Genomic DNA, 24,359 nt, shown 5'->3' with positions numbered 1-24,359 from the left:
CTTCCAGATAGAGTCCTGGACCCAGAACTCAAGCCTCGTCTCCACGTCTCTCTCTGCTTTGGGAAAGCTCTGGCCTCCGCTCTGCTGTGTGTGGGTTCCCTTCACTGGCCTTATCCAGTCAGTCAGGCTGGCGCTTCTGGGTTGCCGTGGCCCTGAAGTCACTTGGAGGTCTGCCCCACAGCCAGGGTAGCTCAGCTCTCGCCTGCCAGGTGTGAGCAGGTGCAGCCAGCCCTTCCCAACTGCATCCATGGGGGGCTGCCACCGCCCACCCCCTCGGTGCCCACAAAGGCTGGGCTGGCCGTGAGGGGCTGCCGTGGACACTGCAGGAGTCACAGGCCTGAAAGGGGGTGGGCAGAGCCCACAGAAAGTGTCCCCTTATCAGCCCTCACGTCCAGCCTTCAGATGAATTCAGGGAGTTCCCCAGCAATTCTTCTGCTAAGTCTTTCCCTGAAAGGATTAAAAGAACAAAGTGGTACCACCCTGGGGACCAGTGTTGGACTCCTAGGAGGATTAGCTGCTCCGAGAGCAGGCCGCGTGCCGGCTGCTTCCTCCTCCGCAAGCTCTCTGAACGCCCCCACAGGCCAGTGAGGACAGGCTCTGAGGGGTCACCCAGGGTCGCCCTGCTATTAGGGGTGCATCCAGGACCAAACCCAACTCTAGGGGCCCCCAATTCCAGCTGAAGAGGAGGACACCTCCCCTCCCCTTTTGGTTTATTGAGAAGCTGGGTGTTCTCAGGGCCTGAACGAATCAGTTCCCAAAGTCCTCCCTGGACCAGCTTCTCTGCTTGTTCCCCAACCCGTGGAGGCGGCCCTGGGGACGGGCACCAAGACTTCCCCTCAAGGCAGGATTCCCCAATAGGCGCAGGAGGCCAGAGCGGGAGACTCGAGCCTCTCTCTGCTTCCTACTGACTGCTTCCCGCCTCCAGGAACCCCGGCAGGGTCTGGGCTCCCCAGACCTAGGAGCACCTGGGAGATGGAGGCTAGGCAGGCGCGAGAAGGGAGGGCTGTATCCTTTGGAAAAGCTTCTGGACAACGGGCTGGCCCCAAGCAGGATCCTGCCCTTGCCTCTCCCCAGCCAGGGCAGGCTTTCTGCAGCCGCTCCCCAAGCCTAACTGAGGTGTCCAGACCTGCCTGAAGACTGACAGCAGGTGGGACGCTGGGGAGCAAATGGGCCTGAAACAGCTGGGCAGGGCAGGGTCAGGGCAGGACAACGGCTCCAGTCACCCAGACCCAAGGCAGGGTGCAGAACCAGTCCTGGGGCTCAGCCGCGGGCCCCACAGGCCTCTGGGACCAGCACTGCAGTGTCGATGGGGGCAAAGGGGAGATCTCATGTGAGCCTGCCCTGGGAGCAGCAGGCACATTAAACATGGGCTCCAGGAGCAGACTGGCCCATGCTGGGGGCAGGTCCATCTTCCAGGGGAGAAGCGGGAAAGCCACGCTTGGCATGGCCCCTCCAGAGTCCCTAGGCTGGGAGGTGTGCAAGGTTGGGGAGCCGGGGTGCTGCAATGCAAGGGGAGAGCTCTGCAGCCAGCCCACCGCTGAGGCTTTCTCACAGCAGCCCACTCAGCCTGTGTCCCAGGCAGGACAAGGCAAGGTCAGGGGCCCAGCCGCGGCCATGAGCCAGGCCTGGAGGACAAACAAGAGAAGACAACGAGGACCCACATTAATGACCCTCTTTGTCAGCAGACCCCTGTGGCCCAGGCTCCCAGAACCAGCTGTGAAGAACCAGAGTGGGCCCAAGCTGGAAGGAGCACCAGGTCAACGCAGCCAGTGTCCCAGTGACCAGGCTCCCCGGCAACAGAGCCAACACACTCGACCCTCAGGCAGAGGCAAATGGGGGCAACGGACCCCTCTGGGGTCGGGTGGAGGGAATAGGGGTGGGGGAGGCCCCGACTCCTGCCCTAGCAGGCTGCTGACCCGTGCTCACTCCAAGTTTCTGCACGCTCTGCAGAGTAATTGGAACCAGAAGCAGCTCCCCGGCTGACAAAGACCCCTTGTTTGCGGGCCTCCTCATTCATTCTGCGCTCTGCGTGTGACTGCCCCAAGCCAAGCTGCTCCACGGGGGACGTGCCGGAGCTGCTTGGCCGTGGGGTCACCGCAGTCCCTCCTCTACGACCCCAGGCAGGGCCACCTCGGGGTGGCAGGCAGCGAGGGCCCCAGCTGTGACATCCCTGCTCCTGAGGTTGGTTCATCAAAGCTGGGTCTGACTCCCTCAGCCAGCCAGAGGCCAAACAAAGGGGGCTGCTCCCAGGTGACTGTTTGAGCTTCTAGACAAGTGACACCCAGAATCCCTGCTGGGAGGCAGAGGGCAGGGCACCTGGACCTGCTGACTTGGGGCCAAGGGCTGGCTGTCACCCCTGACTGAGAACTGGCCATGCCAGGCCACATTCAGTCCTCATTAGAGTCCATTTAACAGGTGAGAAAACTGAGGCTCAGAGAGGTAAACTAAACTCACCCTGTTTTGCCAGAGAATGAGTGGAGGAAGCCAGGCTCTGAACCCCAGATCTGTTCAGCCTCAAAGCCCCTCCATCCTCAGTCCTCTTCTGCTTTCTCCCCTAGTCAGTGGGTCCTGCTCACTCTGTACCCGGAGCGCAGAGCCTGCCGCCCAGAGCCCCCTCCAGTCTGGGGTTAGTGGCAGGCGCTGAATGGAGGGGCCCTCAGGGAGCACTCTCCCCTCTGGCCCAGCCAGCCAAGAAGGGCTGGACCTTGGGAATATGCTCACCAGCCAGAGGGTGGGTCCCCGTTGGGGACGGTACATCTGTAGCCTGGAACACCACGGTTGGAAATAGACTGGGATAAACAAGCGGGAGTCCCCTGGGGGACAGAAATCAGGGCAGACTCCGGGGAGAGCCTTTTGTATGTTGGGGGACAGACGCTCCTCCCAGGGAAGGGGGACAAGGAAGAGGTGGGCAGGGGTGGCCTGGTGGGGTGGGGGTGGGGGGAGAGAAAGGGCGGGTTCCTGAGCCTGCAGAGGACACACGGGCCAGCTGCTGGGTTCTTCCGCTGACCTCACAGTGACAACGGGCAAGATCCCCTGAGAGCCACGGGCTGCTGCAAGCCTTGTCCCCATCTAGGAGCGTTTTCGCCCACTCATTAGCCCAGCAGCTGACCGAGCACGGCCAGCCTGGAGCTGGGACTCTGATTTTGAGCCCTTCTCAGCCCCTAGTGAGCTGTGTGGACGTGGCCACGTCACATCCTTTCTGGTCTCAGTTTCCTTCTTGTGGCAAGAACAGGATTAGACTAGATGCCCCCTGGGATTCCTTCTGGCCTAAAACACCATCGAGCCCCTTCTTTTATTCATTCCTCTGACTTGCTTCTACTGATTGCTGACAACCCCTCCCACAAGGCCGCCCTGCGCCTTAATTTCCTGGGACACTCCCTGTACATTCCGGCCTCTCTGCCCTTGGCCGTGCGGGTCCTGCCCCCGGGATGCCCGCCCCACTCCTTTCTGCTGACCCAGGGCCTGCCCACCCCGCTGGAATGACACGGAGCCTTCAACGGCAATTATGCGGAGTGACTTACATAAAGTTATGAAGTACCACTGACAATGTAAAAAAAAAAAAGGTAATTATACAGGCTACCTACAGCCCTGGAAAAACAAAGCGGGGGGGGGGGAGGGGAGATAATAACATGACATGAAAATGGAAAAAATACAAAATATATATACTATGATTAAAACTATACAAAAATTTGTATACTGAGGAAGGCACAAAATAAAATGGGTATTTCAGAAGAGTAGGGGTAGGGATGGTTCGTGATTATTATTCAAGTCTTTTTACTATTACGGCAACTTTCTTTCTAACATAAACATTGCTTTTGGAATTTAAAAACATAAAACCACAAACCCAGAGCCCTCAAATCCCTCTCGCCCACCTCCTCCTCAAAGCCTCTCTAACTCCAGCCCACAGGGAACTTTCCTTCTTCAAATCCCCTGCACAGGAGCCTCCATCTTGGTACTTGGGAACAGTGGGGAACCCAGGGCGACTGGGGAGGGCCAGGCATGGGCTCCGGGGCAGCAGCCAGCCCCAGTTCAAACCCCTGCTGCCGGCCGGCCGTGGACAGGGGACGTCACCCTTCAGTGCCTCGGCTTTCTCTATCGCAAACAGATCCCCACGATGAGAGGCCAGCAGTTAGCATGGGACTGGGCTCGCAGTGAGCTCTCTGGAACCATCACCACCACCGTTCTCAAGGGGCTCAGCATATATTGATACATGTGTCTTTCCAATCTGACAGGAAGTTCCTTGGGGCCAGGACCCTGAACTTGTCGGAGCAGCCAGCCCCATCCTGGGCAGCCCCACATGCCCAGTAAGCCACCTCCCTCATGCTCTTTGAGAACTCTCACTCGTTCTACTTCCCTACAGCCAACCAGACAGATGTGGTCCTGCCCAGAGGGAACCAGACTCCAGACAAAGGACACCTGAGGCTCTCCTTCGGCTACAGAGCAGGAAACTGAGAGGGAACCTCAACCCAGCTCCTTCTCCAGGCCACCAGCCACGCCAGGGCCCTGCGCCCAGGCTCGGAGACCCCCTGATGAAGGCCTGGGGGCCTGGGGCATGGCCCAGAGGGGAGGGCCCTGGCCTCCGTGAACACTGTCAGCAGAGGCTTCTCAGTGCCTCACTGTCCTCATCTGTGAAATGGGCAGGAAACAGTTGTCATCTTCCTCGCTGAGTTGTTGCGGGAATTACATGACATGACATCTAGGAACAGGCTTCCAAGAACACAAGGGCTGGACACACATGTTAGTGATTAGCACTGCCATTTGTCTGTCACTAAGTGCTACCCCCTCCCTGTCCCCACCCTGCCTCTCCGGATTCCTCGTCCCCACTACCAGATGGGGCAAACCCAGAGAGGGGGCAGAGGCCGGAGCTTGGGGAGTGGGGTCCTCCCCACCAAGGTTCTGGGGATGGGCCAGGTGGGAAGGGATTGGAGAGGAGAATGCGACAGAGGCGGCCTCCTCCCGCCTTTCCCTCGGGCCTCCTGAACATCCCCCAGGACTTGGCCCCACCATGGGGCCACCTTCATCTTCACCCTTGGTGCCCACTCATGGGGAGCAGGACCTGGTGCCAGAGGCCGGTGCCAGGCCCCTCCAGGGACACGTGGCAGGAAAGGGGTGGGAGGGACAGCGAGAGTGGACAATCCCGTGGCTCTGTGGGGTCTGACCACATGAGCACTGCTCCAGGCCCGCTCCCAACCAGCCCAGCCAGCCTCAGTGGTCCCCAGGGCAGCCACGGGATGAGCGGGACTTTACAAGCCACCCCCCTACCTCACCGGCCCAGTGCACAGGAAGGCTGGTAAGATGGCTCCATGGTGGGGGGGCCCAGGACTGCACCTTTTAGGGAGAACATCAAGGCCCTCGGGAAGACTGCCTCATTGCTGCCGGCTCCCGGGCCCCGGTCAGCTGGCGGCAGGAAGGCTTGTGTTTCTCTTAAGATCAGCTCCCAGGCATCTAACATTCCTCGAAGCTTAAACACAGAAACATCTTCCTCACCAGACTGTGCTTTCTGCTCTGCCAAACATAACCTGGCTTCCTCCCCTTCCCCCACTGCCTCCATCTGCTCCTGTCTCCGAGAAGCAATGATTTATGGGGTGTTTCCCCCAGGGCCTGTGCGCTGACCGCAGTGAAGTTTCCCCAGGTGGGGAGAACGCCCGGTTCCCGCCGTCTGGGTTCCAGGGGGGCTGGGGTCTGCATGCCCACCGAGCTGGCCTCCCTGCACGCCCTTTTAACTCCTTCCACTCCGGAGCCACTGAACAGCATGGGGAGCGGGGCACCCATCGCGCCCCTTGGCTCAGTGAGCCTCAGCCCAGAACCCTCTCCCAGCTGTGGAGATGGGGCTCCCACCCATGCGGGAAGAAGAGTCCAGAGACTGAATTTAGGCAGCGATTTCTCTTCACCCTAATTTCCTAAATAAGGAAGGGCTGGTAGTTGCCTGGCAGCACCATCCGTCTCCCTGGCGACCGCACAGTGGAGCAGGGTGCGGGTCCCACAGTGTCAGGAAGGACATGCTCAGGGGCACGGGGCAACGTGAGGTGGATGGCCAGGCCCCTCCCCTCACCGCTGCCATCTTCCCTGTTCAGACACTGGAGCCTGAGGGGGCTCAGGGGAGCCAGAGGTCCACACAGGTCCCCGAGGGACAACGCCACAAAGGACACCTGGTCAAGAGCCAGATAACAAACTCTGCAGCCCCGGCAATGCATCTGGGAACAGAAGCTTCCTGTGAGAAAGCATTTTCGGCTCCCTTTTGTGGATGGTGCCACCGCAGCCTGCACCACCTCAGGCCGGGTGCAATTGCTAGGAAGCTTGGAGCACCAAACACCCACGCCTCAATCCCAGTAGGGGCCAGTTGCTGTGTCCCTTGATTTCATGGTCACGGAATCCCACTCGCCCCCAGCCCCTGCCTCCTGACCAGCCCACTCCTGCCATAAGCACACGGTGCCAGGGGGGAGAGTGTGGATGGCGCCACGCTAAATTCCCATCCCCAAGCCTACGTCCTCTTGATAGGAAAATGAAGAGCAGCCGTCTTCCAAACCAGCAGCACGTTCCAGAGACTCACACTACAAACCAGCCCCCACACATATGCAGGGCACCGAGAAATGCATCAGACATGTATTTGTTCTTAACCTAAGTGCCTGCCACCACCGATACCCAGAGAACGCACCTTAAGCCAGCGGACTCCCAACATGGGTGAGTAAAGTCCAGCGACCCCAGCAGTGAGTCAGAGACCAGCCCCCCAGCATCCCAGCTGGATCCTAACCCCTGTCACACAAATGGCAAATGCTCAGGGCGGGGCCTCACTCCCCATCCCAGGCCCACAGCAGACATTGCTAATCAAATGCTGCACTCTTCCCTCCTGCTCATGCACAGAGCCTCAGAATCCTGCTCAACACAGTGTTCCAGGAAAACGCCACCAACAGACTAGAGTTAGCGAGTGAAAACAAAGGTGGTTGTCACCCCTCCAGCCCATCCTGCAGGGGAGGATGGTCCCGCCTGGGCCAGGCATGGAAGCCTGAGGAACCAGGCACACACCAGCCCCTGGGCCCAGAAGGAGAGGCCATCTCCGGCAGGGGCCAAGAACCACCTTGGGGAACTTTTCTCAAGCCAGCTCTGAACCCGAATCACAAAAGGCCAAGCACCCTGACCAAGAAGGAAGATGCCAAGGAAGGATCCTTCTCAACCGTCACTGTCTCTGGGCAGCTCCCCAGCTGCACCAGGAACCTCACCTGGATCTGCCCTTTGCCCATGATCTTGTCCACGATCTCGTTGTTGTCCTTGTTGACCTTGGTCTTGTCATAGCACTTCTCATAGCACAGGATCCTCAGGGACTGAGAGCCCTCTAGCTCGATCTCAAACTCCTGGGGAAAGACGGGACAAAGCGTCCTGAACCTCTGAAGCTGGGAGGGAGACACCTTGCCGGCAGGTGTGGGCCTCAACTCTGCAGACTGGGGGAGGGAGGCCCACGAGGACCACGTCACGAAGCATGAGGCAGTGCCCTCACTTTCCGGAGCTCCCTGCGGCCTCCAGATCACTGAGGAGGTGGAGTTAGGTGGCCTGAGCTGAGACTGTCTGGCACCGATCAACAAGGACACCGTGCTCGGACAATGGGTGAGCAGGGAGTGGAGGCCACAGGGGATAGAGACGGAGCTGGGCCATCCCTGGCACAAAGGATGTGAGCCCAGGGAGTGGGACGGGCATGGTAGGTAACGTGCTCAGAGGTCCCCACGGGGACATCAGCCTCCTACACTCACCTCATCCCACTTTGGCTCTGTCGTGTCCCGGAACACCCTGGTTTTGGCTTTGCTGACAAAATAGCCGAAGGAATCCACCTCCAGGGTACAGTAGAGGTCTGCAGGAGGAGGGACAGGCAGGGAAGGGCCAAGTGAGACCTAGAGGGCTCAGGAATGGGGTCGGGAAGGAAGCAGAGACAATGCATCCGCCCTTCCCAACGTCACCGCAGCGGGGCAGCTTAGCATTCTCCTCCCCACAGCCCTGCCGGGGGCCCCTTCCTCCTTCCCTGCCCTTGTCCTCTCCCCACCCCACTCTCCTCCTCCCTCCCACATGCCAAGCTGCTCCCACCTTAGGGGACTTGCACTCGCCATCCCCTCACCCCAGATCTTTGCTTGGCTCATCCTGAGTCTTCACGCCCACGTGAACTAAGCCCCTGAGCTGGTGCTGGTGTGTGAGGGCATCTGGCAACCTTCCCATTCCGGGTGCTAACTGCCTGGAGTGTCCCCTCCATCACTGTGATAACCAACAGCCCCCCATTCCAAAGCTCCCCCCTGGTTTTGATTTGTTTCCTTTATGGAATTTAGTTTTGACCAAAATGACTTTTCTGTCCGTGTTTACTGTCCCTCTTCCGTCCACTACCATGTAAATGCTGTGTGGGCAGAGGCCTGGGCTTTCTTATCCACTGGTGCACCCTCGGTGCCAAGAACAGGGCTTGGCATGTAGAAGGCGCCTAGAGAATAGCTGTGGGATGAATGAATGAGATGCTTCCCGCCACCCAGGGGCTTCACGCCAGTGGGAGTGGAGGGCTTTCCCTGGTGTGTCCATCTCACACACACGTGGCCTTGAACCTGGAGCTCTGCTCTTCTCTACCCTCAGATGTAACTGAAGGGTTGGCAGCACTGGGTGGTCGCCCGGGCCCCCTAAAAATCCACACTCTCCCTCTGGGGCTCAGACCCTGGCGGCCCCTCCCCACCCTCCATGGGAACTGCCAAGGTGGTTTCCCAGGGTAATGGTGGCAGTGCGTGTGCGTGTGTGTGCGCGCACGCGCGCGTGCATCTGGGTATGCGCCCTTGAGGCACTGCAGCCAACCCTCTGCACATGAATTAAAGGGGGAGGTGGACCTAAGGCTCAGGTCTCCTCCACCAAGACCCAGCCACCCAGCTCCCGGAACATCCCCGCAAGGCCCTGGGCTGCTTCCCATCAGAAGGATGTTCCTGCAGAAGGGTGAGTGGAGCTGACCCGCAAGGGGTCTCCAGCTGGGTGCAAGGTGAAACAGACACAATTGGATCTCAAAGCACACCAGGACATGGGTGCAGATCAACTGGTGAGCAATGCCAGGGGCCCAAAGCCCCCCAGCCTCTGCCAGATCAGGGAATGGGTCTGTGTGGTAGAGAGATGGAGGGGCACGAGGTGCTGTCATCATTTATCCGTTTTGATGAGAGTGACCTGCAGGGGCTCAGGATAGCTCGTGGGATACAAGGGAGGGCTTTAGAGTCGGACTGACCCTAGGTTCAAATCCTGGCTCTGCCACTTGCTGGTTGGGAAACCCTGCGCCATCACATAACTTCACTGCCTGTGTTCCTTCATCTCTAAAACAGGGATAATGGTAGTGCCTACACCCTAGGCCTGATGGAGCAGATCCAAGGAGTTTGCCAGGACAAGAAGCCATGGAGGGAGATCCTCGGCCCAGTTTGGGGTGAACCCCTGAGTTCAGAACCCAGGTTGGTCAGGGGCAGAGGGAAGGAGGAGTGAAGACATTCTGGAGGTAAGGAGACATCTCGTGGCAGCCTGTGGGGAACTCGCCCCATTTCTAACCACCCCAACCCAATTTGGGCACTGGAACACCTGCTCTGGGCGAGTGGGCTGCTCTGAGGCACCCTCAGCCAGCAGGAAGCAGGGACAGAGAGGAGGGGCAGGGTACCAGATGCCAAGGAGATGCAAGGCACCTGGCTCATCACGGGAGGCACAGACTTGGGTGTAGGTAAAGGCCTGGCTTGTTAGCCAGGAGGACTGCTGGCTGTACCCCAAGAAGGGGATTCTGTGGGTCTGGGGCAGGGTGCAGAAAGCTACCACAGTAACAAGCCCAAGTGATCAGAGCAGGTGGTCCCAGCCACACTTTGGGCTTTGGTATCAGAAGACCTGGATTTGACTACCACCACCTACCTGTGGGGCCCCGGGGAAGTCACTTGAGCCCTCTGAGCCTCAGTTTCCTCGTGTGTAAATAGGAATGATGACAGTGACCTCAGAGGGATGCCGGGAGAGGTAGAGACAAAAACAGTCCTACCAGGGCTTAGAATAAAATGCCAAGGCCTGGTCTACTTGCTGGCATGTTCCTGCTTTCCCCAGCACCTCAGGGGGGACACAGGTACCCGGCAGGTGCTCTGAAAATTAACTACTTTGCTCAGCGTTTCTGGCTGCCTGGTCATCCAGTGATAAAGGAGACATGGCTCCTGCCCTTGAGAAACTCTCAGTGGGGGAGATAAATTACAAGCAACAAAGCAGCATGTCAGCACTGCAGCTGCGGTTTGCCCTGGGTGTGATGGGAGCACAGAGAAGGGGCTTATCAAATGACCATTTGTGGGCCAGTGGCATACGCTGCAGGGAGAGGGGCAAGAAGTTGGCCTCACCAGCCAGAGAAGAAGAAAGGGGGGTGGGAGGAACCCTGGGTTTCTGATCCTACATGATATTGAGTCCTTTCATCTCTCCGTGACTCAGTCTCCTCATCTGGCAAATGGGTAGAAACTATTAACTGTTCAACCTACTCACAAATTCCTATGTGGATAAAAATTAGTTAAAAGGGGTCATCGTAGTTTGAAATGGTAAAAACTGCAAGGATTCAATAGATGATGATAAAGAAAGAGAGAAAAAGGGGCACTTATGATACTGTACACACACTGTCACTTTTCACCCTGCTTTCAGGTCAGTATTAACGAGTGGGACTGACCCAAGGCTCAGAGAGGTTAAGAAACATGCTCAAGGTCACATAGCTTCTAAGTGGCAGAGGTGGGGCTGAAAGCAGGTTTTTCCAGCTCCACAGCCAGCACTGGCTCCACATCAGGAGAGGGAGTCTTATGTTGGAGCCATGGCAGCCTCGTTGGAAAGTGGAGGCCTGAGTCCCTGTTCCCCACAGATTAGGGCCGGCAGCCACCTGAGGGTGGGGGAGGCTGGGAGGAGAGCAGGCCTTGGAGACAATGGGAAGGGATGATCCTCCTGCCAAGAGGAGCCGCTTCCTGGCCTGTGGGGGGGGGGGGGGTCCCCGTATCTCCAGGCATGCTAGCAGGGCCCCAGCCTGGGTGGGTGGGCAGTAGGATGCCCCACACAGCAGGTCCAGCGGGATTTTGTGTGAAAGGCTGAGCAATGTCCTACCCAACTTCTCCCCGAGACTGGTGGTTAGGGGCACTTACTGGCTGACTGCTTAAACCCCTTGGCAGAGTGGACGATGACGTGGAGAAAGCCATAGAGTCCTGGAGACTCGTCGTCTGCAAGAGAGAAAGACCGCCAGGGTAGGGGGTGGGAAGAGGCTCCTTTCTGCTCCCTCTCTTCCAGCCCCAGCTGGCTGGGAGGCGGACAGGAGGTATGTCAGCCCAAGCCTCTGGCTGATGGCGCCACCTGGTGGCCACACAGAAGAGGTTCCCAAGCCTGTAGCTCCCTCTGAGGTTAGCTGTCCCCAGCAGGTGCTGGGGCTCCTTCTCCCTCCCCTCGGCTGGGAGGCCAGCACAGCCCCACCCTCCAGGGATTTCACACCATTCCCAGGGGCACCTTCCCTCTCCCTCTGAATCCTGCCTGTCCCAGGCTGCCCCACTCAATCTAGCCTTTCAAAGTGAAAGTTAAACCAATTCAAGTCACCAATTCAAGGACCAGCACTGCCTGCTGTCTGGGACACAGGGAGCCCTAGATGACCCTCGGATGCCTGGGAGAGTTTGCCTTCAAGACCCCTTCTGCAGAGTGGACCCCTCCCCAGCATCACGGGCAGCCAGAATCCAAACATTCACTTGGGCCCAATTACCAGCTCTCCCCTTTCCCGCTCAGAAACCTCGCACAGGCCCCTGGGCTTACAGCATGAACTCCAAACTCCCTTGCCAGGCATTCAAAGCCTTCCAGGATCCGGTCTCTGAAAACTTCCAGCTGTATTTCTCACACACTACTCTGATCCATCTATCCATCCCACCCACACTGCCCTGCCCCATGCTTCAGCCTCTTGCCTCCACTATCTGACCACTGCATGAACACATGAACAGCAGGAGCCCAGGATGCCAGCTGCTGTCTAAGCCAGGGGGTGCTGGAGAGGAGGTGGGGCCATTTCAGGGCTCAGATCTCTCTGTGACAGTGACCATTTTTCAAGCTCTCTGTGTACCTGAAAACTGAGTAGTCCCAACCCCTTTGAGCAGGGATCAGCCATTTGCAGCCAAGGGACTGGCTGGGTCCTGTGGAAGGCCCCAGAAATGCCCTGGGGCCTAGGACCTGCGTGTTGGGGCAGTCTTAGGTGCTGGATCTTACCGTCTTTATTGCTGGTGACAGGAATGTTGTGTACAGTCCTAAGTTTGAAGCAGGATCCCGTGAGCACCTGGAGCTCCACCGAGCTCAGGACAAAGGCCTGGAGATCTGCAGGAGGAGCCGAGAGAGGGGGGATTACTGTCACTGGTCCACTAGGACCTGCTGCTCTTCCTTGGGGACTGCTGTGGGAAAAGAGCTTGGTTCTAGGGCAGAGTTGGTCCTTAGGGAGGAAGGGAAAGACTTGAAGGCAATTATATGGAGGCAGTCATGGTGCTTTCAGAGGGATAAGAGGGCGAGAGGCTCGTGTGTGTGTGTGTGTGTGTGTGTGTGTGTGTGTGTGTGTGTGTGTGTGTGACAGAATGAGAGTGAGCAAGTCAGAGACTGACAACCCTGGACTCTGAGTCCAACCTTATTGCTAATTCATCATGCTCTAATCAAATCACTTAAAATCTTTGGGTCTCAATTATCAGCAACATCAGTGAAGTGCTCTGGCACCTCACAGGTGAACATGAGGGCAGAAGAGGAGATACTGGGCAAGCAAGTGCTTGGAAATGCAAAAGGCCCACTGTTGCCACACATACCATCAGGATGACGTGGAGCGAGGTGGGACTTTACCTTTCTTCTGTAGTTTCTGAATTGCTTCTCTCCACTCTGACCTCTCATAGTCTGAGGACAGTAGGAACAGGTAGCTCTGAAGAGAGGAAATAAGAATTCAACGGAGTGACCATGATCAAACCAAGGAGATTCCCATATTCTGGAACCCCTCACATAGCTTTTCCCACACAGTCACCCCTAGTTTTGGAGCAGGCAGCAGGGTGGGGGCCTCCTGCCCTAGGAAGCCAGGTGACCAGCGTGGCAGTGCCAGGGATGGCCAGCAGGGGGCACTGGTTCCACACCACGGATCTGGGGGGAGAGGGAGTCCTCTGCTGGAGCCATGGCAGCCTCCTTGCAAAGTGGAGGCCTGAATCCCTCATTCCCACAGATTAGGGCCAGCAGTCCTAGACAGAGGAAGGGGGGCTGTCTCTGTCCCACCCCACCCTTCCTTACCTTTCCATTCCGATTGTGGATCCGAAATGGTATTGTGGGGGAATTGAGCAGCAGCAAGAATTCATTTTCAAACATCTTCTTTTTCAGGCGCTCAATGGCCCGGCTCTGCCCTTTATTGGCTTTCTGCAGGGGACAGAGGGCACAGATATGTCCCCTCACACTCAGACTCCACTTCTCACTTGCCAGCTCTAAGTATAACACTCCACTGCTAAAATACTTCAGAAACCTGTTAGCATACAGCTCCAACTCCTGGGCTGAGGTACATGGCCTCCCAAGGCTGGGTGCCACCTCCGTCTCCAGCCTGGCATTCCCCCCCACCCCCACCCCCACCAACTCAGCCTCATGGTCTTACTCCTTGTTCTCTAACAATCCATTCCCTCTCTGCCGGAATGCCCTTCTCCTCCAATTTTCCAAGTTTATATTTCTTTTATAAAGGACCCTCTCCCTTTTATTAACAACTATTACCCCCCAAGTCCACGTCCCAGCCATCTGCAAGCTCCTGAGTTAGCAAGTCATATTTACTGCCAACTTGGCTCTTAGGGGTCAAGAACCAGAAATAATAAACACTGAGAAAACATTATTGTGCACTCAAGCCATGGGATGTGATGCAGTGGTCAAAAAAAAAAGAACCAAAGAGCTCCAAGATACACTATTAGGTAAAAGCTTAAATTGCAAAACAGTGCATGTAACATGCTGGCATCTTTTTATAAAGCATACATACACACACACCCAGTATAAGCGTAGATGTCTGAAAGAATACACCCTCAAACCATTAACAATAGGAGGGGATGGGGACCACCACAACACACTTGGGTGGTGTGAGCACTGTTTATTATTACATGGCAGCGTTACACTGATGATAGGAAAAAAAAAATTAAACTCTACTTTTTGCTAGAAGAACAAATTACTGCTGCTTCTGTGACGCAGCAAATGATACTTGTACCTATCCAGCGACTCTCTCTGTGTTCTCTGTGGTCAGTAATGGGCCTGTCTGCCTTCTCCACCAGACAAGGAGACCCCTTGCAGCCGACGGCCAGTGGAGCTCAGGAAGTGTCAATATAATTGAAGAAAAGACCACGTCTGCACATCCAGGGCAGGAGGGAGGGCACAGAACCTGCCTATTCCCACGTCGCAGTGAGAAGCAAGCTGGCAGGGTGCCCCCAGGATGGGTTGGTGGGCAGGGCAGGACCAGGAAACAGACACCTGGGTTGGCCAGGGGTCCCCCCCACCCCAGGAGATCCCTCAGCCAGACCCTGGGTCCCAGGACATCCTCTGCCCCAAATACCCCTGGGGTTTCAACTGTGGTCCTCCTCTCCTTTGTTCAGAGAGAGAGAGATGTTCTCTCTGAACTGAAAGAATCCTTTGAGGCCATCTGGTCCTTTATTCCTCAACAATTGTTTACTAAGCACCTACTATGTACCACAGATCTAGGACTGAGCTAAACACCCCCCTCTTTGGGGTTCACAGTCTATGGGGGAGAAGAAAAGCTGCACGTGCTATGACAATTCAGTATAATTAAAGCAAAGCCACAGGCAGTTCTCTTGAACTCAGGAGCACACTGAAAGGACCCCCATCCCAGACTTGGGGGGATGGCTGTCAAGGAAGGCTTCTCCAGGGAGCTGAGGCCTATGACCCACCTGGATGGGTGAGAAGAGACCCAGGCCAGGGAAAAAAAATCAAAATTTCAAATGGATCTGAGAGAAATGATGGACAACTTGAAGCGAACAAATATAAGAATCACTGGTGTCCTAGAAGGAGAAAAGAAGAGAAAAGTGCTAGGAAGAGTTTCAAGACATCGTTGAAGAAAACGTGCAGACCTTTCTAAATCACATAGATATGCAAATAAGATGCCCAACAAACCCCAAACAGAATAAATCCTAATAAACCTACTCTGAGACATATACTGATTAGATTGTCAAATGCTGAAGAGGAGAAACTTCTGAAAGCAGCAAGAGAGAAGCGATTCACCACATACAAGGGAAACCACGTACGACTAAGCACTGACCACTCAGAGGGCACCATGGAGGTGAGAAGGCAGTGGTATGACATATTTAAGATTCTGAAAGAGAAAAATTGCCAGCCAAGAATTCTTTATCCAGCAAAGCTCTCCTTCAAAATTGAGGGAGAATTTAAAATTTTCACAGACAAACAAATGCTGAGAGAATTTGTTAACAAGAGATCTGCCCTCCAAGAAATACTATAGGGAGCTCTACCGGCTGAGAAGAAAACAAAGGAGAGAGAGGTCTGGAGAAAAGCACAGAACTGAAGGGTATTAGTAAGGGTAACTCTAAGAGAAAAAAAGAGAAGAAAAAAAAGATCTAACAACTAAAAACTAAAGGGTAAGATGGCTGATTCAAGAACTCACTTCACAGTAATAACTTTGAATGTGAATGGATTAAATTCTACAATTAAAAGATACAGACTGGTAGAATGGATTAAAAAGTATGACCCATCGATATGCTGTTTACAAGAGACTCCTCTTAGACCCTGTGACACAAAGAGACTGAAAGTGAAAGGATGGAAAAAAAATATTCTATGCAAACTACAACCAAAAGAAAGCTGGGGTAGCTATACTAATATTGGAAAAAATAGACTTTAAATGCAAAGATGTCATAAGAGACAAAGAAGGACACTATATATTAATAAAAGGGACAATTCACCAAGAAGAAATAACAATCATAAACGTTTATGCACACAATCAATGAGCTCCAAAATACATGAGACAAACACTGGCTAAACTGAAGGGAGCAATAGACACACCTACAATATTAGTGGGAGACTTCAATACACCACTCATTTCTATAGATCGAACAACTAGACAGAGGACCAATAAAGAAACTGAGAACCAAAACAATGTGATAAATGAATTAGACTTATTAGACATATATAGATCATTACAGCCCAAAGTACCAGGATATAAATTCTTCTCTAGTGCCCATGGAACATTCTCCAGGATAGATCATATGCTGGGGCACAAAACAAGTCTTAATAAAATTAAAAAGACTGAGATTATTCAAAGCACATTCTCTGACCACAATGGAATGCAATTAGAAATCAATAAACACCAAAGAACAAGATCTTTCACAAATATATGGAGGTTAAACAGTACACTCTTAAACAACCAATGGGTCAAAGAAGAAACTGCAAGAGAAACTGCTAAATATCTAGAGAAGAATGAAGATGAGAACACAACATATCAAAAGCTATGGGATGCAGTGAAGGCGGTGCTGAGAGGGAAATTTATAGCTCTAAATGCATATATCAAAAAGCAAAAAAGAGCTAAAACTAAAGTCCTAACTGAACAACTGAAGAGGCTAGAGAATGATCAGCAAACTAACCCTAAAGCAAGTAGACAAAAAGAAATAACAAAGATTAAAACAGAAATAAATGAGCAGCAGGGAAAAAAAAAAAGAGAGAGAATAACTAAAACCAAAAGTTGGTTCTTTGAGAAGGTCAACAAGATTGACAGACCCTTAGCTAGACTGACAGAGTAAAAAAGAGAGAGGACTCAAATAAACATAATCAGAAATGAGAGTGGGATAATTACCAAGGATCTTAAGAAATTTAAAAAAAATCATAAGAAGATACTATGCCAACAAGCAGACAATTCAGAGGAAATGGACAATTTCTAGAAACACATGAACAACCTAGACAGAACCAAGAACAAATAGAAGACCTCAACAAACCAGTCACAAGCAAAGAGATCCAATCAGTCATCAAAAATCTACCCACAAATAAAAGTCCAGGGCCAGATGGCTTCACAGGGGAATTTTATCAAACTTTCCAAAAAGAATTGATACCATTCCTGCTCAAACTTTCAAAAAATTGAAGAAAAAGGAACACTACCAAACTCATATCACTCTGATACCAAAACCAGATAAAGATAGGACAAAAAAGGAAAACTATAGGCCAATCCCCCTAATGAATATAGATGCAAAAAATCCTAAACAAAATACTTGCAAATCAAATCCAAAGGCACATGAAAAGAATTATACACCATGATCAAGGGGGGTTCATTCCTGGCATGCAAGTGTGGTTTAACATAAAAAAATCAATTAATGTAATTCAACACGTTAATAAATCGAAAGGGAAAACTCAAATGATCATCTCAATAGATGCTGAAAAAGCATTTGGCAAAATTCAACAACCCTTTTTGATAAAAACACTTCAAAAGCTACGAATTGAAGGAACTGTCCTCAATATGATAAAGGGCATATATGAAAAACCCACAACCAGCATAGCGCTCAAGAGTGAGGGGCTGAAAGCCTTCCCGCTAAGATCGGGAATGAGACAAGGATGCCCACTGTCACCACTATTAGTCAACATCGTGTTAGAAGTTCTAGACAGAGCAATTCACCAAGACAAAGATATAAAAGTTATCCAAATTGGATAGGAGGAAGTAAAACTATCATTCTTTGCAGATGATATGATCTTATATTTGGAAAATCCTAAGAATTCCATGCCAAAGAAACTTGAGTTGATAAAAAAAATTCAGCAGAGTGGAGGGATACAAGATTAATGCACATAAGTCAGCAATGTTCCTATATATAGTAACGACCTAACTGAAGAGGCAATTAAAAAAGAAAAAATTCCATTTACAATAGCAACTAAAAAAATCAAGTACCTAGGAATAAACCTAACCAAGGACGTAAAAGATCTCTACGTAGAAAATAACAAAATTTTAATAAAATAAATTAAAAAGGACCTAAACAGGTGGAAAAATATTCCGTGCTCATGGACAGGAAGACTAAACAGTGTTAAGATGTCAATTCTACCCAAACTGATCTACAGAGTCAACACAATTCCGATCAAAATTCCAACAACCTACTTTGCAAACTTGCAAAAGTTAGTTATCAAATTTATTTGGAAGGGAAAGGGCCTTGAATTGACAAAAACATCCTAAAACGAAGTGGGAGGACTTACCCTTCCAGACTTTGAAGCCTACTATAAAGCTACAGTGTTCAAAACAGCATGGTATTGGCTTAAGGAAAGACATATTGATCAACAGAATTAAATTGAAAATTTGGAAACAGACCCCCAGATATATGGTTGACTGATTTTTGATAAGGCCCCCAAATCCACAGAACTAACTTGGAAAGAACAGTTTCTTCAACAAATGGGGCTGGGAGAACTGGATAACCATAACCAAAGGAATGAAGGAGGACCCCTACCTTACACCCTTTACAAAAATTAACTCAAAGTGGATCAAAGACCTCAATAGAAGAGACAGCACAATAAAACTCTTAGAAGATGATATAGGGAAACATCTTCAGGACCTAGTAATAGGAGGTGGCATTTTAGACCTTACATCCAAAGCACAAGCAACAAAAGAAAAAATAGATAAATAGGAACTCCTCAAAATCAAAAGCTTCTGTGCCTCAAAAAACATTGTCAAAAAGGTGAAGAAGCAGCCAACTCAATGGAAGAAAATATTTGGAAACCAAATATTTGATAAGAGACTGATATCCTGCATATATAAAGAAATCCCACAACTCAACAACAATAGTTCAAACAGTCCAATTATAAAATGGGCAAGATATGAAAAGGTTTTTTTCTGAAGAGGAAATACAAATGGCTAAAAAACACATGAAAAAATGTTCATCTTCACTAGCTATTAGGGAAATACAAATCAAAACCACAATGAGATACCATCTCCCATCAATAAGAATGGCTGCCATTAAACAAATAAGAAACAATAAATGCTGAAGAGGATGTGGAGAAATTGGAACTCTTATTCATTGCTGGTGGGAACGTATAATGGTACAGCCACTGTGGAAAACAGTTTGATGGTTTCTCAGAAAACTAGATATTGAATTACCCTACAATCCAGCAACTCCACTTCTCCGTATGTACCCAGAAGATTGGAAAGCAGTGACATGAACAAACATTTATACATCGATGTTCATAGCAGCATTGTTCACAATTGCTAAGAGATGGAAACAATCCAAGTGTCCTTCAACAGACGAGCAGATAACAAAATGTGGTATATACATATGATGGAATACTATGAAGCAGTAAGAAGGAACAAGGTCCTGAAACATACGGCAACATGGATGAACCCCAAAGATATAATGCTGAGTGAAATAAGCCAGACACAAAAAAAACAATACCGTATGCTACTAGTTCCATGAACTCTTTGAACAATGTAAAATCACTGTCTTATAATGTAGAATATTGGGGACCTAGTGATAGACAAAAGCTAGTGAAGGTGAAATGATAATCTAATATGTTCAGATATGTTAATGATGATGAATTCAAAGGTATGGGAATGGATAGCATGACAACTGTTCATGGGATTATAAGTATCAGAGCTGTACTGAAGGTGAATAGGATTGAAAGGGGTTGCTTAAAGGCATGTTTCCCACAGACCAGCACCACAAATATCGACAGGGGCTTGCATGATATACGTCTAAGGTATGATACTAGCACAGAGAGCTGAAAACAGAAGGGTATAAGGGAAAAATCTACCTATTGCATACTAGGGACTATGATTAATAGGAATACCATACTAGTACCACATAAATTCTAGGGACAAATAATTAAGGGCTGACAAGAGATATGAGGTGATTTGGGTCATGAGAATTGTTTAAAATAGAGAGTGATGAGGATTGTACAACTAAGTGATGATAATGTGAGATATGGATGGATTATCGTGGACATAACATATGCTATATGAATCCAGGAACCCCTTACTTTATAAGTCAAGCCCTCGATCTTGAGGCTTGCTAGGGTGAAATTTATGGGTGTAAAGGGGAGGCTAAGCCCACCTATACTAGGAGTCATCTCCAGAGAACCTCTTTTGTTGCTCAAATGTGGACTTCCTCTAAGCCTAACTCTGCAAATAAATTCATCACCCTCTCCCCCCCGACATGGGACAGGACCCCCAAGATCAATGAACCTTCCTGGTGGTGACATGGGATGTAGATTCCAGGAATGAGCCTGACCCTGGCATTGAAGGGTTGAGAATGCCTTTTTGACCAAAAGGGGGAAAAGAAAGGCAACAAAATAAGGTTTCAGTGGCTAAGAGAATTCAAATAGAGTCAAGAGGCTGTCCTGGAGGTCACTGCTATGTAAGTATCACCTAGATATGCCATATGACCACAATAGGAAGAGCCCAAGTCAACAGTAGTCCCCAAAACCTGAAAGAACACCCGGATCCCTATTTGAGACTTTCTATAAAAGTTTCAGTCACTAAGTTTATTCTTCAGAAATATAAATCCTTCAGGGAACTCCAATGCCAGCTACGTCCCAACACCCAGAGGCAATAGCCTCTTCAAGAACATCAACCAGATGTGTCTCCTTTTCTCATAAAGTTGACACCCCTTTTCAACATGAACAAGTTAGGGTGGTCACTGCCTAGACATCCCTGAAGACTGGGAAAGTGATGAAACTAGAGGAAGGAGTAGCAACAGACAAAAATGGAATTCAGCAAAGGATTATGAATACTGAATCTCTACATAATTTTCTTTTTCTTAGTTACTAGTGTATTAGAATAGCTAGAAGGAAAGAACTGAAATGGTGGAACTGTAACCCATAGTGTCCTTTGAAATTTGTTCTATAGCTACTCGTTCAATTTTAATTTGAAAGCTATACCTTTTTGTATATATGTTATATTTCACAATAAGGAAATAACTGAAACTGTGGAATTGTAACCCATAATATTCTTTGAAATTTGCTCCCTAACTACTTGTTAAATTGCAGTTGGAAAGTTATCACTTTTATGAATATATGCTATATTCTACAATAAAAAATGATTTAAAAATTTACCTGCACAAGGGTCTCACTGATAAGAACTAATTATAATATGTAAACTCTTAGACATGAAATATAAGGTACCAAGATATAGGACGAGGCTTAAGAATGGGGAGTGTTTGCTTAGTATGAGCAGAATGTTCAACTAGGACGAACTTAAATGTTTGGAAATAAACAGAGGTGTAGGTAGCAAGATGTGAGAATAACTAACAGTGCTGGGAATGGCATGTGAACGAAGTGGAAACGGGAAGCTCAGAGTCATATATGTCACCAGAAGGAAAGTTGGAGGTCAAAAGATGGGAATGTATGAAACTGAATCCTATGGTGGGCAATATCCATGATTAACTGTACAAATATTAGAAAACTCTTCCATGAACCAGAACAAATGTATGACAATACAACTAGAAGTTAACAATAGAGGGACATATAGGGGAGAAATATATACCTATTGTAAACTATATACTACAGTTTGTAGTATTTCAACATTCTTTCATAAACAGTAACAAAAGTACTATACCAACACTACGAGTCAGTAATTGAGGGGGGTTGGTTAGGGATACGGGAGTTTCCTTTTCTTTTCCTTTTTTTTTTTTCTTTCCCCATCTTTCACTTTATTTCTGGCCTGGAGTAATGAAAAGTTTCTAAAAATTGAACAAAAATTAAGTGTGGTGATGGATGCACAGCTGTAAGAGGGTACCAGGGGCAACTGATTGTACACTTTGGATCTCTGGTTAATTGTATGGTATCTGAACAATCCCAATAAAAATTAAAAAAAAAAAAAAAAAAAAAAATTTACCTGCACGGAGTTCTACAAAGAAGGCTATTATGTTTTTTTATATAGTTTACATTTTATTTCCCTCTTATTTATTATTGTATACTTGCATTGTCACCCTTTTTTCTTCATCAAGTTATCTGGTGGTTTAACATCTTTAATATTAAATATCACATTATTAAATGGATCTGTGGCTTTTCAAAAAAAAAAAAAGAGCCTCTCCACGCCTTTTCTCCCATTCACCAGGAAGGCTCCTCCCAAGGTACTTTCCTCTAGCCACAAATATTCATACATTTTTGAATACTTGAATTTAGGGCTAGCTATACATTTTCCTCTAAGGAGAGCTTTGGCTACATCCCATGGATTCTGATATACAGTGCTCTCATTTTCATGCAGTTCCAGTTTGCAGTTCTGATTTCCTCTTTAACTCGAAAGTTTTAACTTTACAGGTGTAGCGTTAACTATATCATAGCCACTGATTTCTAACTTCATTGCACAGTAGTCTATGAACATAGCCTGTATGCTATCATTTTAAAACAATCTGAGACTTCCTTTGTGGCCTACTATGCGATAAATATTTGTGACTGTTCCATGTTTGACAAGAGAGCAAGCTTCTATGCATTTTTTGATCAAGTGTGTTAAGTACGATATGCAAGACCCTCCCTCCTTATTTATTTGCCTACTTGATCTGTTGGTCTCTGAGAGGTTTCCCAGGAGCTTCCCTCTTGCTCACACTCCCCTTTCCTTGGGAAGAAGGTGAGAGTTTTCTCTCCTCCTTCTCCTTTATCTCCCCTTTTCTGCAGTGCTTGACACACGCTGCTCTCTAGGAGAGTTTCCATAATCAAGCCCACCGGATTCTGAGCCCTCCCTGCCTCTGCTCAGTGCTCATCTGATGTGATCAGGGTCTTTTCCTTGGCACATAAACACTTGAGGCCTTCCACTTTTGCATCCTGCCTCCTTCATCAGACTCCCAAACCGTACCACGTCCATTTCCTCCACCTCACCTGGCAAACCCAGTTCAAAAAAAATGCAGTAAAAATGCCCTGACTTCCCTGCTCCAGGCTTGACTCACCTCCTTTTGGATTTCACTCTTGAGGGCAGAGATCTTCATTTTCATGTCCTCCAGCTCATGGTCTGGGAAGGGGTGCACCTGAGGACTGGCCTCAGACTCCTCGGGAGATGGGAAAACAAGGTCGGCCAGGGGGATGTACCATTTGCAATCATACTGCTGGTGCTTCCTGCAAACAAGCCGGAGGGAGACGTGAGCAGAGGGAACTTGGCTGTTCGCAACTGTACTGCTGGCTGTAAGCCAAGAAGCCACCTGAAACGGATTTGCTAAGAGTTCATCACAGGCAAGAATGATCCATATCCTTGAAGAGCCAGATCAGGAAATACACACATGGGGTATCAGAGTCACGCATAGTAATCAGCAACTAAATCACATGCGATGGAGAGCAGATGCTGCTGGAATTCAGAGAAGGGTCAGTTCCTTTGGCCTGACATTGTCCTGAGACATCGAGCAGGTTCTAGAGTCAGGGATGGTTCTGGCCCTTGGCCTTGCCAGTCTTCTAACCCAGTATGACTGATATCTTTAAACATCCCACACCACTGGGGTTTCAGCAACAGTGAAGGCTTTTCCCACTCCCCATCATACGTCCTGGCTTTCTTTCTCGCCTATCCATATTTAGCTCACATTCATCAACTTAAGACCAGAGATGGAAAGCGACGTTATCTTGAATACCAACTCTGATCGTCAGAGGTAACATGGGGTCCTGGGTTGAGGATCATCAAGCGCCATGCTGGCCTAGCATGAAAAAGTGCTGTGGTTGATTAGTAATGTCTGTCACAGCAAAAGACTGAAGGTGAGGCACATATGCTTATTACTGTCATCTCTGCCTTAGACCTATCTCAAATCGGATGCAGTTCCAGGGAAGCATCCCATTTACTGCAGTTCATAAAAGCCTCTCCTTCTCTGACTTGCCCCAGAACTTAGGATTGTACCTCTCATTCAGGTCCCTTAGTGTTGAACTAAGAACATGGCTTGTCTCCCTGTCTCCCCCTCACCTGCAAGGTAGTGTGTTCGGCACATGATAGAAGGTTAGCAAATGAAGGTGGAAGAACGTGTGAATGAATATTCAATAAGCTTTTCTGCTCATGGCACAGAGTGGGCCCAGAGTACTGGGTGTGGAGACAGAGGTGAAAAGGAGCTTTCAAATTAGACAAATCAGGGTTTGAATCCCATCTCCTCCACTTCTAGCTGTGTGACCTCGGGCAACTTACTTAACTTCTCTAAGGCTTCTCACTCATCTGAGATGGAGATAATAATATCTGCTTTGTGGAGTTGCTGGGAAGATTAGAAATAACACATTCAAAGCATTTATTTGTCATGGCACCTGGCACAGGATAAGCACTCAATAAATGGTTTAACGGTAGATTTAACGAATACTCACTGAATTGCAATTAGCAAAAATTTAGAAATGTCTAATAAAAGGAGAATGCTTAAGTAAATGATGGCATCTCCACTTGCAGTATCATGCAGTAAAGCAAAATGGTGATTATGAAGATTAGGCAG

At 49.7% G+C, this 24,359-nt stretch overlaps 1 protein-coding gene across 5 annotated transcripts in view; it reads right to left on the bottom strand.

Moving 5' to 3' along the window:
* Positions 1–24,359, bottom strand: part of ABR (ABR activator of RhoGEF and GTPase) — a 192,512-nt gene that overhangs the window by 28,067 nt on the left and 140,086 nt on the right. For all 5 annotated transcript variants that reach the window (XM_037810282.1, XM_037810286.1, XM_037810283.1 and 2 more), the window contains 7 exons: positions 22,860–23,025; positions 13,264–13,386; positions 12,832–12,907; positions 12,220–12,324; positions 11,127–11,201; positions 7,743–7,840; positions 7,218–7,349 (listed from right to left, as the gene is read on the bottom strand). In XM_037810282.1, the coding sequence (XP_037666210.1) occupies positions 7,218–7,349; positions 7,743–7,840; positions 11,127–11,201; positions 12,220–12,324; positions 12,832–12,907; positions 13,264–13,386; positions 22,860–23,025 (775 nt within the window). The remainder of the gene's footprint in view (positions 1–7,217; positions 7,350–7,742; positions 7,841–11,126; positions 11,202–12,219; positions 12,325–12,831; positions 12,908–13,263; positions 13,387–22,859; positions 23,026–24,359) is intronic.

The sequence above is a fragment of the Choloepus didactylus genome, chromosome 18, assembly GCF_015220235.1.
Source record: "Choloepus didactylus isolate mChoDid1 chromosome 18, mChoDid1.pri, whole genome shotgun sequence".
Classification (NCBI taxonomy): domain Eukaryota; kingdom Metazoa; phylum Chordata; class Mammalia; order Pilosa; family Megalonychidae; genus Choloepus; species Choloepus didactylus.
The sequence above is the reverse complement of the archived record's forward strand: the minus strand, read 5'-3'. Positions and strand labels throughout refer to the sequence as shown.